Source organism: Poecilia reticulata, linkage group LG2, assembly GCF_000633615.1.
Source record: "Poecilia reticulata strain Guanapo linkage group LG2, Guppy_female_1.0+MT, whole genome shotgun sequence".
Lineage (NCBI taxonomy): Eukaryota > Metazoa > Chordata > Actinopteri > Cyprinodontiformes > Poeciliidae > Poecilia > Poecilia reticulata.
The window spans coordinates 10,741,593-10,756,530 of NC_024332.1; the positions used below are offsets into that span (position 1 = coordinate 10,741,593).

General features: G+C 41.0%; 1 protein-coding gene across 1 annotated transcript; it reads left to right on the plus strand.

Annotated features, from left to right (window-relative positions):
* The first annotated feature begins 350 nt into the window (after window positions 1–350).
* On the plus strand, window positions 351–14,468 carry mxra5a (matrix-remodelling associated 5a). Its single transcript, XM_008430351.2, has 8 exons — window positions 351–524; window positions 715–937; window positions 1,050–1,179; window positions 2,213–2,603; window positions 3,219–7,103; window positions 9,702–10,620; window positions 10,727–11,053; window positions 11,236–14,468. Exons 2-8 carry the CDS (start codon window positions 753–755, stop codon window positions 12,824–12,826), a joined length of 7,428 nt encoding a protein of 2,475 aa, XP_008428573.1. The 5' UTR covers window positions 351–524; window positions 715–752; the 3' UTR covers window positions 12,827–14,468.
* The last annotated feature ends 470 nt before the right edge of the window (window positions 14,469–14,938 follow it).

The window sequence follows — 14,938 nt, forward strand, 5'->3', positions numbered from 1 at the left end:
TTATTAATGTTGCGCCAGTTCACCACAAATGTTGTCTTGACACATTTTACAAAAAATAAAACAAGAAAAAATACAGTTAGGGACCACAGCCAAATATCTGAAATCTGGCCCAAAAACACGTCACTGCCTGCATTATTCCTCTCAGCTGGTCTGTGTTCAGCTGTTGAAGTCAGTCTTTGTCATTCTAATCAAAGTTATCCAAGCAACACTTCAGCAGCATTCCTGCCTCAGCAGCAGTTTGCCTGGCTGTGGGAGCAAATGTTCTGCCCTCCTTCAAACTTCCCTTGCTCCTCCTGCTGCGTCTCCAGCCATCGCTCTGCAGCTGCTCCTTCACTCGCTTCAGACTGGGAGTGAGGAGAGCACACTGCTGCTTGGAGCTAACCATCTTTTTGTTTCTTTTTTTATTATTCCAGCTCCAGTCTGTAACTTGTCTTTTTATCCGTTTGTGGTCTTTAGCTTTGTGGTCACACATGACAACATGGGACATGAGGGGCTTCCTGCAGAAAGGTTTTCAGTACTTTAAGGTAAGAGCAACTGGATATTGTAACAATGAGTTAGGTTTAAGCAACAATTAGCATTTTTTCACATTGTGACTGAAATGACACCATCTTCACATTCATTGCAGCATGTTTAACATGAGAATTCAGTCTGTAAATTAAAGAGATCAGCTGAATCAAGCAGATCACAAACTTTCCAGCATTGTGCGTGTTGCAGTCGGGCCCTCCAAGCAGCTGCTGTGTCTGTCTCTCTGGATGAAGATGGAGCGCTCCACCCTGTGGGTCCTCCAGACTCTGCTGGTGCTCCTGTCCCCTGTGGGGTCTGCTCCCTGCCCCCGGCCCTGCTCCTGTCCTGAACCTGCTGAGCTCCACTGCACGTTCCGCTCCCTCCTCACCGTCCCAGCAGCGGTACCCAAGCAAGTGAAGCGCATAAACTTGGGGTCAGTGGGTTTTTTTCCATCCTTGGCCCTATCAGGATGTATTAAGAGTGTTTCAGGTTGATGTTTCCAGTGCAGGTTTGTTCAATTGTCCTCACAGGTTGTGTTGTTTCAGGTTCAACAGCATTCATAAAATAAGTGACACTTCACTGTCTGGGCTGGGGAAGCTGGAGCTGCTCATGGTCCATGGAAACAACATTCACTCTGTGCCTGATGGAGCATTCAGAGACCTGGCATCACTTCAGGTACATCAATCCATCAATCAATCAATCAATCAATCAATCAATCAATCAATCAATCAATCAATCAATCAATCAATCAATCAATCAATCATCCAGCACATCCAATAGAGATGGACATGTACTGTATCATAGAACATTTATCGTAGTAAACTTGAAATAAGAGTTTTGATTTATCATTGTCAAAATAAATTCCAGTTGATAATGTTTTAAAATCTTGAAAACTGTTTTGTTGGGATTGTATCAAGTATGAACTCAAAGGTGCTGAACAGAAATGCAGAAATTAAGAAAATGTTCATTTCACCACTACATGGTTCACAGAAAGTATCAGCAGTGCTAATGCAGGACTTTCTATGTTGGAAAAAAGATAAATGGTAGAAGTCATAGTGTTTCCAGTATTTACCACTTTACCAAACAGGCATTCACTCATTCAAACACCAGCAAGCAGATCAGTGGGACTTTGGGTTGAATGCCAGTCATCAGTCTGATTACAAAATGACTTTTCTGTCTCTTAACCACAATTGCCCCAAAACGTAAGTCGTGAAGTTACATTCAGAAGAACAGAAATGCAGTTTTAAAGAATGAATTAAAAGAACAAACAAAAAACAGATTTTTTTTTCCCTTTACCAACCCATCAGTTCACATTAAACCAGCTGATCTGTAAAGTGGAATGATTACAGATTTTAAATTTTGGAAAGAATTTCCTTCATACTAGTTTTTACTCATAACTTGGTTTGTGGACTAAACTGCATTGATTGCGTCATACATGTGAACTAGCTGCGTTTTAACAGACAGATGGTCTGAATTTTACTTCAGAAATATTTTAGCCAAGTTAAAACACTGACGTGTCCAATACTTTCCCATTTATTATTATTTATGTTGGGTTTATGTTGCATCAAGTATTTCTGAAACATAAGATTAGAAATATTTTTTATCACTGAAACATAAAACATTATTGAGGTTCTTGTTTTAATTTGCATGTAATTGACTTGATAATCTGGTTAATATTGGAACTTTTCTGTTATACTTGTTGGTTCAGATGCTGAAGTTGAGCTACAACAAGCTGAAGAAAATCAACAGGCTGACGCTGCAGGGGCTGTGGTCTGTGGCCAGGCTGCACTTGGATCACAACCAGATAGAACTCATCCATCCAGACGCTTTCCAGGGACTCACTTCCTTACGCTTTCTGCAGCTGGAGGGAAACCAGCTTCAACAACTGCATCCTGCCACCTTCACCACCTTCGCTCTGATGGGCCAGTTCTACATCTCTACCCTGCGACACCTCTACCTATCTGACAATGCACTCACATCCGTCCCGTCACAGCTGGTGGAGACCATGCCACAGCTTGAGAACCTGTACCTCCATGGGAACCCTTGGACCTGTGACTGCAGCATGAGTTGGTTGCATGACTGGGAAAAAACTTCACCAGGTCAGATTGTAATTATTGTTAATATTCTTAGGGTGTTTTCACACCTGATAGTCCAGTAGACTTTGTTTGATTGGGGACTAAAACTGCAACACTTGTTACATTTTCATCTTGTGTTGTTCGCTTTTTCACACTGCGCTCCACCGAGGACTACTGAAGGAAACAACATGAAAACTCTGAAGACGCTGAGCACAACTTCCTCCTTCCTTCCTTAGTAGATGTTAACAAAATGGAGTGGCGTCAAGTTTTAGCATTTGTTGGATTTCTCCTTTGCTTTTGGTAAAAAATCCACACTAGACTCATGTTTATTTTTGTTGTCCTTAACCAGAATGCCGTGCACTGCAGTTTGGTCCTTCTTTTGGCACAATCTCTGGTCCGCTTGGTGTTCACATTCAAACTGCGCTAGATTTCACTTCAGACCTAAAGAGTGACATCTAGATTTGTAGGTGAACCAGAGTTTGCTTCTTTGGTCAGAGTTTGATTGCACATTCATAAACAAACCAAGTTTTATAGCGAAACAAAGTAGAGTTCAATTAAACAGGGCTGCTGTGAATGCACCCCATTTGTATTATTTTTATAAGTCCTATATTAACTCTGTTCTTCTTTTTTCTGCTCCAGGCGTTCTGAAATGTAAAAAGGACAGAGCCCTTCCAGGTGGCCAGCTGTGTCCAATGTGTTCTTCTCCCATACAAGTGAAGGAAAATGAACTCCAAGCTGCTCATCCTCTGGTTTGCAATAGCCCGGTCATCAGCTTCCTTCATAGAACTACATCACTAGAAGATTCTGAGAGTGAGACATTGACCTCAGAGGACTTTAAGGAGCCCATTGGTAACATATCCCTTGGCCTCTCTGATGAGCATGGGAATGAGTTAGATCTGGAGTGCAGTGCTCACAAGCTAAAAGAACTTGCTAAGGTAAGCTGGGAGCAGGTCAACCAGCTTCAGCTGGTCGCAAACATCACCTTGTCAGTAGACCTTCAGTGTTCTGTTGACAGAGAAAAATACGAGCAGCTGTGGAGACTGATTGCATACTACAGCAACGTTCCAGCCCATTTAAAACAAGGAGTCACTCCAAGCCAAGATCTGTACCCAGCACATGTATATAACCAGGACTCTGTGCAGGATGCCCAGTACTACACAGGTCTTAAAGTCAAAGTGTTGGCCGAGCCTGCATGGCTGATGCAACCATCCATAGAACTACAACTGAACCGGCCTCAGTCATCAACCAGCATGGTAAAATTAACTCTAAGGTTGAACCTCTCAGAGACAGTAGACACTGAGCTTCAGCAAAGACTCCAGAGGAACTGGGTCATGATCGAGTCAACAAACAGAACACAGAAAGCTATGAGTGTTATCCTTGGAAGTTCAAATGAAATGGCCTGTAACGTGCACAGTTCTGACCCGTCAGTAATTCAGTGGATGCTGCCAGACGGTTCCAAACTGAACAGCCCATTTAGGAGTCCTGAGAACAGGGTTTCGGTTTCCAGAGATGGAAGGTTGAAAATTAAAGCCGTAACTCACAGAGACACTGGAGCTTACTACTGCATTGCCAAGGTTCAAGGAGATTTTGCTGTGCTTTCCTTCTATCTCACTGTCCAGGAATCCTCTAGTCCCCCCACAGGGGACGACACATCAATTACATCAATAGAGGAATTTACAGGAAACTCCATTTCTCTGGACTGTACAGCATCCAGTTCCCCTGATGCCGAAATAAACTGGATTCTACCAAACAATAGAATAATTCATTTCCAAGCTAATTATTCCAAAGCACTGGTGACTTTTAATGGTACTCTTCAAATCCCAAAGACTCAGATATCAGATAGTGGTTATTACAAATGTGTAGCAATCAATCAACATGGTGTAGACACACTAGTGAAAAAAGTTAGTATAATTAGGCGCAATGGTCTAATTAGACCGATACGCAAGTTTCCAGCAAGGCCTCAGTCAGCCTCAGGGGTGAACACTCAAATCAAAGTCCCTACAGAGAATCCAGAAGAAGCATCAGGTGACAATGACGGGTCTACAATACGCCATCGCATCAATAGTGTTAGACGTAAACTCCCAGCGAGTCTAGTCCCAGGAAGAAAAGGAATTCATCCATCTAGGAGCACCTGGCAGCGACAGCCTGTGCTGCGGAAACCAATAGGGTCTCACAATGGAAACCTGAAAGGTTTAGTAGAGAATAGAAGGAGGATTAATCTTTCTAAAAGTAAAATTGACCCAGAGAAATGGGCAGACATTTTAGCTAAGATTAGGGACAGGAATACTGTGACCTCACCTCCTTCTTCTTTCCCAACAAAGATGAAAGCAACAGAGTTGACGACACAGTCTTGGGAAACTTCTGACGAGCCATCAGATGGTGTGACTGTACATGAGCGAGTGGGTCAGCATTATTCCATCGGTCAGAGCCCTGAAAAACCTACAGAACACAGAACTCATGGTCAAGATAATCACGTGGCACCTGAAATCATCTCTGCACAAGATGCAACTCCTAACAGCAGACATGTTACTATAGAACCCCATCCAACAGAAATTGCATATACTACACAGCACCCAACCCATGACAGAGAGTTGAACCTAATCACAAATTTAAACGGTGGGGTTTTCCTCCCCCAGACCACATCTGTTCCACCGCACGCTATTACTGTCAGGCAGCCCAGTGCACACACTGCAACCAGCAGCAGCACATTTTCTTTTCCAGAGAACCTAAGCACAAGTATTACTGCTGATAAGATCCAAACAGCTGATCCGTCTGAGGGGCTGCAGAGCAGTGAGAGTAGGAACAAACCAAATGATGTCACTAACTCCATAAATCACAAAGAAGACTTCTTTATGGAAAGTCAAATTACTCCTTCAGCCAACCCAAATCACTCTGCAGCAAGTCAAGAAGGAAGTGGAAACTATTTGAGCGAGACTTCAACTCTGTCACAGTTTCAGTCACATCCAAAGGACACAACACTCAATGATTTGCATTCTGAAGTTGTTGTCACGACCGTGTCTCCAACGACTACCTTCGGTCTCCCTGGAAAAAGGAGGGTGTACTCTACAAGACGGCCAAAGTCACGCCTTGGGAAAGTCAGCTCTGAAAGGAGGAATGGTGGCCGGAAGAGACGGCCAGACAGAAAGAAACAAAAGCTCAAAACACTTGGCAGCTTCATCACCACCGCACCTGTAAATACTCCCCTACCTACAGCCAAGACCTCTGCCTCTAAAATGTTAAACACAGAAAGAACAGGAATTGCAGTTCATTTATTTACCTCTGTTCCATTCATAGAGAGCCAAGTGGCGTCATCAGACAGACTGAGTCATAAAGAAAGCTCAGTCTTCAGGCAGAACCACGGGGTAATCAAAGAGCCTTCCTCACTACCAACCTCTTCTTTAGGAACAAAGGACAGCCAAAACAAATCATGGCAAAGAACTGCAGCTGCACCATCATTTCCAAGCGTTTCTCCAGGCATAACTCATGGAAATACAACTCCTCACAGCACTGTGGAAATCTCAGACAGTGCGTATCCTACAGGGATTTCAGAGATTCTCCCATCAATCCCTCAGCAGAGGTTTGCAGACAGTCCTCCTCCACCTGGTGAGCATTTAGAGGACTGGCATGAAAGAAGTTTTACAACAGAATCAGAACCTCTGCTGCACTCTGAAAGTCCCTCACGGGGTTTTCAAAGTATGACAAAATTTCCAACAGACAACAAGAATCAGCAATTTGTCTATCAGGAGACTTTTACTGAGGAGGTTGAACAAATACATTGGGAGAAGACTGGAATGGATTCTTCACTACAGCCTTCCTATTTTACCCAAACTGCTTCACCCATCCAGGGTGGAAGCAAGGCAGTCTCTGGAGAAACTTCCAAAGGATCACTCTCAACTCCAAGGAAGCTTTCTGAGGTCACCACCGAGACACTCACAACATTAGAAGATTTAAAGAGTGAAGCAATTGAGAAGAAACCTCTGAATGCTGGAACTGATTCTCCACATATGAGTAGTTTAAAAACAACACATGCCTCAGCTACCTCACCGTTGCCATATCATGTTAAACCATCCAGAGAGACCCCCTATCTCTCAAAACCCAGACTTTCTCCTTTAGTACCTCTTTTAATGTCTTTACCAACATCCATCACTCAAAATGCCACAGTCAGTACCAGCCAGGCTACACAAATAAAACCCATCTCTACCACATCCATCCTAAGAAGATCATTTAACTTTCATCCTACATTTCCTCCAAATCACAAACCAATAAGTACAATTCCAACCTCTCAGGCATCCACCTCTATACCAGTACCCACTGTGATCCCATCCCAAAAGACACTGTCACCAGTAACTCTGGATGTGTCCACACAGCACCTAACTGAGCATGGATCTGTTCAAAGAGGGAAGCCATGGATAAAAACTACCCATTCTCAGATGATTACTGTCAAAGTAGGAAAAGATGCTAAGCTTCCCTGTGAGACTGGAGGTCAGCCCATGCCATTCCTGTCTTGGACAAAAGTTTCCAACGGTATGTAAGACTTGATCTAAGAACTCAGTTTTCTATGCAGGTAAACTTTTTCTGCAGGTTCTTAAAGAAAAGATGAAAGATTTAATACAATTCTACTGCAGGTTTCCACATGCTGCTGAAGCTAATATTTACAACACAACCATGTTTTCTCATTATCTGACATTAAAACAGAGAATATATTTCTGGTTTTAATCAGTTATGATTACCAAAATTGTTTCTATTTGTTAATTCCAGAATGAGAAGAGAATTTGTTTTTATCACTTTCTTCAAACACACACATTCACACACACGCACAGCCTGATGCTGCCACCCCCATACTTTACATTTAACCCTTGAATGTGGAAATGGGGTCCAACCGACCCCACACACGTACAACTTGTATCATTTGCCTTAGTCCTCTACGTTTGCCTCAGTCCTCACACACACAAGGGTTAAGACTGTGTTTTCAGACCTATAAGTTTTACCATTATTTCCTCCAAATGTAACAATGGGCACTGGGAACAATTTTAGTTTAGTCAAACCAGAGAACACATATTCAGTAATTCAGGTTTTTGTGAAAGATCATCTGCAAAATGTATTCACAAAAACAACAAAATCTTACCAAGTATTTTTGGTCTGGTTTCTCGTGCAAATGTTTTAGTAAACTTGAAATAAGACAAAACTAACTTGCAAGTAACTTTTCAACAAGACAGGAGCTTTTTCAAGTCAATAATTCCTTAATATTAATGAAAAAGTACTACAGTAAAAAATGTCTTGTTATAAATGAAATAATCAGCTAATGGAACAAATATTCTCTCTTCAATATTAAGGAGTTATTGACTTGAAAAAGCTCCTGTCTTGTTGAAAAGTCACTTGTAAGTTAGTTTGTAAGTTAGTTTTCTCTTATTTAAAGTGTTGTGAAGTGTACTAAGATATTTGCACTAGAAACTAAATCAAAATTGCAAAGTATGATTTAGTGTTTTTTGTGCTTGTTGTATTTAGAAAACCAACATCTTCGGCTCTGAGTGGCGTTTCAGCCCATGTTGGTACAGGACTCGTTTCACGGATAATTACACTCTTTCACCAGCTTCAGCAGCAGTGATCGTGTATGTAAACCTCTGAAATCTGAAGTTTAATCTGTTTTAATTTCAGACAGATAGCAGAGAGGGTGGTGCCTGTTTGGATATAATATGTAAATATCTGCTTTCCTTTGTTTAGAACATGACTGCTGTGTAGTTACATCAACAAGCTTTGAAAGTGAATAACTACACTTATATCATAATTTCAGACAGGCAAAAACTGCAAACTGTGGTGGAAAATCTTTAATGAGGGAAAGAGTAATCATCACTCAACATGTATTTTCCTATGTGAAGGAAACAGATGAAACATTCAGACTCTTAAAAGCATATGGCTGTCTGGGTCAGGAGGTTCTACTGAAATCCACTTAAAAGTGGATTAAACACACCTACAAATATATCCTTTGTTTAAATGTCAAGTCCTGTGCAAACAACATTTGGATCTGCTGGAGGTTAATTCAGTTTTATCTTGTTATGCATGAATGAACCCTTACGGGCTTGAGATGAAATTCATAAAAAAGTTTTTTTTTCATTCTAGAATATGTTGTCTCCTGTAGGGATTCCGTCTATTTCAGAAAATATATCATGAATTCTGGAGTTTATCTTGCTTTTAGTTCAAGTCGTGCACAGAATAGGTCAGAAGTTTTCATGCACCCATAACTAACCATTTGGTTTGCACGTTGTACATAACTGAAGTTGGTCTCTAATGCATTCAAAATCAATTCATAATTATAAAATGCCAGCTGCAGTTCTGGAATATGAAATCATTGACCTCTTTTTTTTCACCCTAACTGAGACGCTGCAGACCTTTAGATGTTGGGTTCTCCTGAGACCTGCCAGATGAGTCACTGATGATGTCTTGGAGTAATTTTGGAAGGAGTGAGGTTGCATTTGAGAGAAAGCTCAGTTATTTTACACACTGTGCCATGTTTTCCACATTTGCTTGCTCCTCACTGTGCTTCTTGAGAGTCCCAAAGTCTTAGAAACTGACCTGTCAGTAAGTTTGTCTCTCTTCTGTCTGGAACCTCTTAGATCAGAGGAGAACCATTTCTTCGACTGCTTGGTAGGGATTCACAGATGAAACTTAAAATGAAACCCTCTCAAAAATCAGATAACTAAGTGCAAACTTCTAAGCTATTCCTTACAGAGAACCTCTTTGAGGAAGAAGTCCGTTAAAGATAGTATTACCGATAGCAGTACAATTTGCACAATGCCTGTTTTGTTTAGTTTTCTTCTTGGAAAAAGTTATTAAAAACAAGTTTTTGTCTAAATTAAGGTGAATTTATGGTTCCTTTTTCCACATAATGTAACCGGTAGTGTTTATGATTAAAAAAAAAAGAATAATGTGATCGGTATCAGTGATCGGTATCGGTATCGGCTGGAAAAAACCTGATCGGCACATCTCTATGCAAGAGTATTTAACTTTATGTTGGTCAATCAAAAAAAATGTTGGAATTGTGATTATATTGTGACAAAATGTAAAAACGTTCATGGATAATGACTGCTTCTTTTCTGAAACAACCGTGTGCTTCTGTTTGTGTAGGAACGAGTATCGCCAGGAACATGAAGGTGCAGAGGTTTGAGGTCCTCCATAATGGAACTTTAATCATAAGAAACTCACAGCTAACAGATGAGGGCCCGTACGTGTGCGCTGTTCAGAACCAGTATGGTACAGACAAGATGATGGCTAACCTTATAGTCATGTCTCATCATCCACGGGTTCTTCAACCTCGAGAGCGAGACATCCATGTGTATGAAGGAAGCAAGGTTGAACTGGAATGCAAAGTTGAAGGAGATCCTGTGCCTCGGGTTAAGTGGGTCCTCCCTAACTCAGTCCAGCTGATGGCGACCTCACCTTCTGTGCCATCTCAGTGGCAGGTGGCTGTAGATGATAGTGGAACTCTTCATATCAGCCGGGCTAGTTTTACTGACAATGGGATTTACAGATGCACTGGCAGCAGTGCAGCTGGAGCTGATACCGTGTCAGTGCATCTTCATGTCTCTGCAATGCCCTCTTTGATTCAGCAGAGATTAGATGAGAACATGACTTTTCCAGAGGGCAGCGCTGCTTATATTGACTGCACTGCCACAAGAGCCTCTCAGCCAGTCATGCGTTGGATCACTCCTGATGGCACACAGCTCACTCCTTCCCTACTAATTACTAGAGAGAACCTTATTGTCTTTCCAAACGGGACTCTCCATATACAGAGATTGGACTTCAAGAATTCTGGGAGATATGTATGCAAAGCAAGTAATGGAGTAGCCTCAAGCAGCAGGACTGTGATGCTAAGTGTCAGAAGAAAGCTGTTGTCTGCTAAAGCCATGATTACATCTTCATCTCCCCAGAGAACAGATGTAATCTATGGAAGTAATCTACTTCTGAACTGTGTAGCAACAGGTGAACCGGAGCCTCGAATCATCTGGAGGACGCCCTCCAAGAAGCTAGTGGATAGTCAGTTCAGGTGGGCAAATATAAAGGACAAGTTCTTCATAGTTATTATCATAACAACTCTTAATGTCCTGAATATTAAAGGTTGTTTTAATGGTACTATTTAATTTTTTGTGCAGCTTTGAGTCTAGGATCAAAGTATTCCTTAATGGCAGCATAAGCATTCATTCTGTGACTGACAAGGATGGAGGTGACTACCTGTGTGTGGCCCGTAATAAGATGGGTGATGACTACGTTCAACTGCGGGTCAATGTCTTGACCAAACCAGCAACAATTGAGCAAAAACTCCAGAAATCCAGTCAGGAGGTGGTGCAAGGCCAAGACCTGAAGGTGGACTGTGTGGCGTCTGGCCTCCCCAGCCCGGAGATTAGCTGGGCACTGCCAGATGGGACCATGGTCAACCCAATAAAGCAGAAAGCAGGAGTCCGTGTGGGACGCAGTCGCAGGTATGAGTCATTATTCTTTAGCTCAAGGGAAGTTCCTGATTTGCCTGTGTTTGCTTTGCAAAACCACATTCAAATACTAGCTAACAATAAGTAATTTGTTTCATGAATCAAGCCTATTTTCAACTAACAAATTCTGTCATCAAAGTGTAACATTCATCCCCCTCTTTTCAAATTGTTTGTAGGTATGTGGTGTTTGACAATGGGACGCTGTACTTTAACGATGTTGGCCAGCCAGAAGAAGGTGATTACACTTGCTATGCACAGAACCAACTTGGCAGAGATGAGATGAAGGTGAGAGTCAAGGTGAAAGGTGGTACATCCCCACCACAAATCCAGGATAAAGATCAAAAGACTGTCAGAGTGCTCTACGGTGAGACAGTAACACTGCAGTGCAATGTCAAAGGTGACCCAGTACCTGTTGTCACTTGGATGTCTCCCAAAAATACACCGATTTCCAATGCAATAGACAGATACAAGGTGCTTAAAGATGGAACACTGGTTGTTCAAAAGGTTCAGCAATTCGATGGAGGTAATTACACATGTATGGCGAGGAACAGCGTTGGCCAAGACAATAAAGTTACCAGAGTGGAGGTTTTGGCAGCTCCTCTAGTCATCAATGGCTTAAGAGGAACTTCAAATACCATCAAAGTTAATGCAGTTCAGGGAGAACGGAAACTGTTGGATTGTGTGACCGAGGGAACCCCTTCGCCTCATATCATGTGGATCCTCCCAGGAAATATAATACTTCCTGCTCCATACTACAGTAATCATATGACCGTTCATCAGAATGGTACTTTGGAAATACAATCAGCTAAGAAGACCGACTCAGGACAGATGGTGTGTGTTGCTCGTTATGAAGGAGGGGAAGTTAGAATGTTGGTCAACTTGGATGTCAAAGAAATGGTTGGAAGTCCACAAACTGATGCTCCCAAAAGAGGAAGCTTTTCCCTAAAAGTGGGGAATAGAGTGACTCTAAATTGCTCGATTGATGGCTTGGAGTTAACTGATATAATGTGGACCTTACCCAGCGGCACTCCTCTCCAAGCCGGTGCTCGAATTTCAAAGTTTTTTCACCAACTTGATGGATCTTTGATCATCAGCAACCCATCTGTTGCTGATGCTGGTATGTACCGCTGTGTGGGGCATACCTCTGCTGGGACTTTTGAGAGTACAGTCACCCTGTCCCCAGGAAGGAAGCCACAGATTCTGAACCGATACATATCTCCTGTCAGCATCATGGATGGTGAAACACTTTTCCTTCATTGTCAAACAACTGGTGAGCCATTCAGACTTACATGGACCCTGCCCAGCGGGGCTGTCTTCAACAGGCTGCAGAAATCTGGACGCTATTCGATATTGCGCAATGGGACAATTGTCATTCGACAAGCATCAGTCCATGATCGAGGACCCTATGTTTGCAGAGCTGCCAATGAATATGGCAGCTCCTTGCTGTCAGTCTCAGTAAATATCATTGGAAACCAACCCAGGATTACCAGTGGCCCTCCCTCTGTTACTTACGCCAAAAATGGAGTTGCAGTTCAGCTGAACTGTGTTGCCACTGGGCTCCCTAAAGTAGAGGTGGCTTGGGAAACACCTGATAAAACCCGCCTGGTTGTAAGTGCACAGCCACGCCTTTTTGGGAACAAGTATCTCCATCCACAAGGTTCCCTAATCATTCAGAATCCAACCGAACGAGATTCTGGTGTTTACCGATGCACTGCCAGAAATACTGCAGGTGTGGACTCTAAAACAACATTTCTGAATGTGTTCTAAAGAATTTTACTTTCAACCCATATCCAAGGCAATACTTTATGCCCAAGCAACTGCCTAATTGAAAGACATATCAGAACACAATTACAGTCACTGGAAAAATTGTGAAATCACCATCCAATTAGCAAACAGTGGCTCTTTAATCATGTTCTGACTTAGAGGCTTAAAGTTAACATCATGTGCACCCTACTTTCTTTCTTTGTACAATATTGTGAAAGATCTGTGTGTAAATACATAATTGCTCAGGTAATTTGGATACAGAAAACCTACGTATGTACGGGTTATGTTTTCTAGAGGGGTCACTAATGGTGGTCTTAATCATCTTTGTATCATATTCAACTTTACCAATTTCACCACCGACCTTTTTAAATGGAAGTAAATTATTTAGAATAAGATATATTGCTAAGTTGTTTTGTGTTAAGTCTGCCAAAAAGTAGAATTTTTGATGTATTTATTATAATTAAATGACAAAATCAAGTTGCTTTGTGAAAAGCCTGACCTGTTTTATTACATGCTTCTCGATGGCAACATATCAAGTCACTTACATATCGCCCATTCATGCCATTTATATGTGAAAGGTTTTGTAACAATCTTTCAAAAATCCATATACATTTTTATGAGTTGCATCTTGTTATTTGTAGATCTTGATAAAAGATCTTGATAAAACACTGACACTCTGAGAATTGCCTCAAAATGTGTATGAATAATCTTAAATATTCACACAGACAAACAGTAAAAGGGTATATATCATTTTTAGTACATTTCATGATTATTACAATCGGAAGCCTCTGATTGCCATGTCAGAAATCAAGCAATATGTGATAAAATGGAAAAGAAATAAAGAAAGCTAAATAAGAGAGCCAGCAATATAATGTTCTATTAATATGGTAAACATAGTGACAGTGAACTGAAGGAGCTGAAGCCTCACAGTTTCTACAGTAGCTCACCTGTCAAAGTGTCACCGTGAACAACCACAATGAATGTCTACACTTCATTTTCTCACAGCAACTTGTCATTTAGAAGTAAAAAGTACTTTTAAGCTAATGCTACATGTTGGAAGGGTCTTATTAAAGCAGTAATTAATTTTACTTAATAACGTGATGATGCCAGTCAACATGTTTTTATTGGCAGAATATGCAAAAAGAATTTAAAAGGACAGCAACAACAGGTTTACTTAACTTAGAAACTTTAGTCTCACAAACACCTGAAACTTCCTGAATGTTGTGGCTGCTGACGAGGCGAAACACACTGTGTTCATTTACGACTGGCAGAGCTACAAAGATGTTTTATGTTATATTGTTATATTTTAATTCTGTTTTGAAATAAAAAAGAATAAAAAAGAAAAAGAAATTCATGTATGATTTATGTTTAATGGTTTAACACGGTTTGCCTTTTCTGACTTGACAATGTGGTGTTTGATTTTCAATCTTTTGGAAGTTCTACCAAATTTATACACAAACGAAAAGAAACCAATGAATTAGGTACAAAAATAACTCAAGAAAATATGTGCATGTATGAAAGAAAGTAACTCATTCTCAAGAGTGTTAGAGAAAAAAGTAATAAAATGTATTGCAGATCCAAATGCAGGGAGGTGCCAAGCAGGTGAAAGTCAAGAGAGTTCACTAAAGGAAACAAGAAAAACTAAATCCAAAAGGAATAAATCCCAAAAAATGTATCAGAAGCGAAACAGCCGGGGGGCATACAGAGCGCTCAGTGGTCCCTTGCACCAAATACATTTTTATGTTGACAGTTTTACATTAACAATTAACTCAAAATTGAGGTGTTGCTCTTTTTGCTTCAGTCATATTGAATTAGGATCACAGTTTTCATCTTAATCTTTTTAGTTTACCTTTCATACAATGAGTTTGCTGTGCCTGCCAAACTCAAATATGAGTCTCTTTACTTACACGTTTGTACTTCACAGCAGTTCTGAATGTGAGCTGTGTATTGCAGCTTAAAAATTGAAATCAAATTTCCTCTGTCTAAGCGCGGCTTTAGTGTTTTGTGTTGTTTTTACATTAACATTTATTCTGCAGTCTTTAAACAAACCCATTTTAAACAGTGCATGGAAACATCTGGTTTCAGCTGAGGGGCTTTCTGTCCCTGTAGTGGGTC

Bases quoted from the DNA above. Each gene is read 5' to 3' on its own strand.
- mxra5a (XM_008430351.2), top strand. From the start codon at position 753: ATGAAGATGGAGCGCTCCACCCTGTGGGTCCTCCAGACTCTGCTGGTG. The intron at 938-1,049 runs GTCAGTGGGTTT...GTGTTGTTTCAG, and splicing joins GTGAAGCGCATAAACTTGGG to GTTCAACAGCATTCATAAAA. The intron at 2,604-3,218 runs GTCAGATTGTAA...TTTCTGCTCCAG, and splicing joins CTGGGAAAAAACTTCACCAG to GCGTTCTGAAATGTAAAAAG.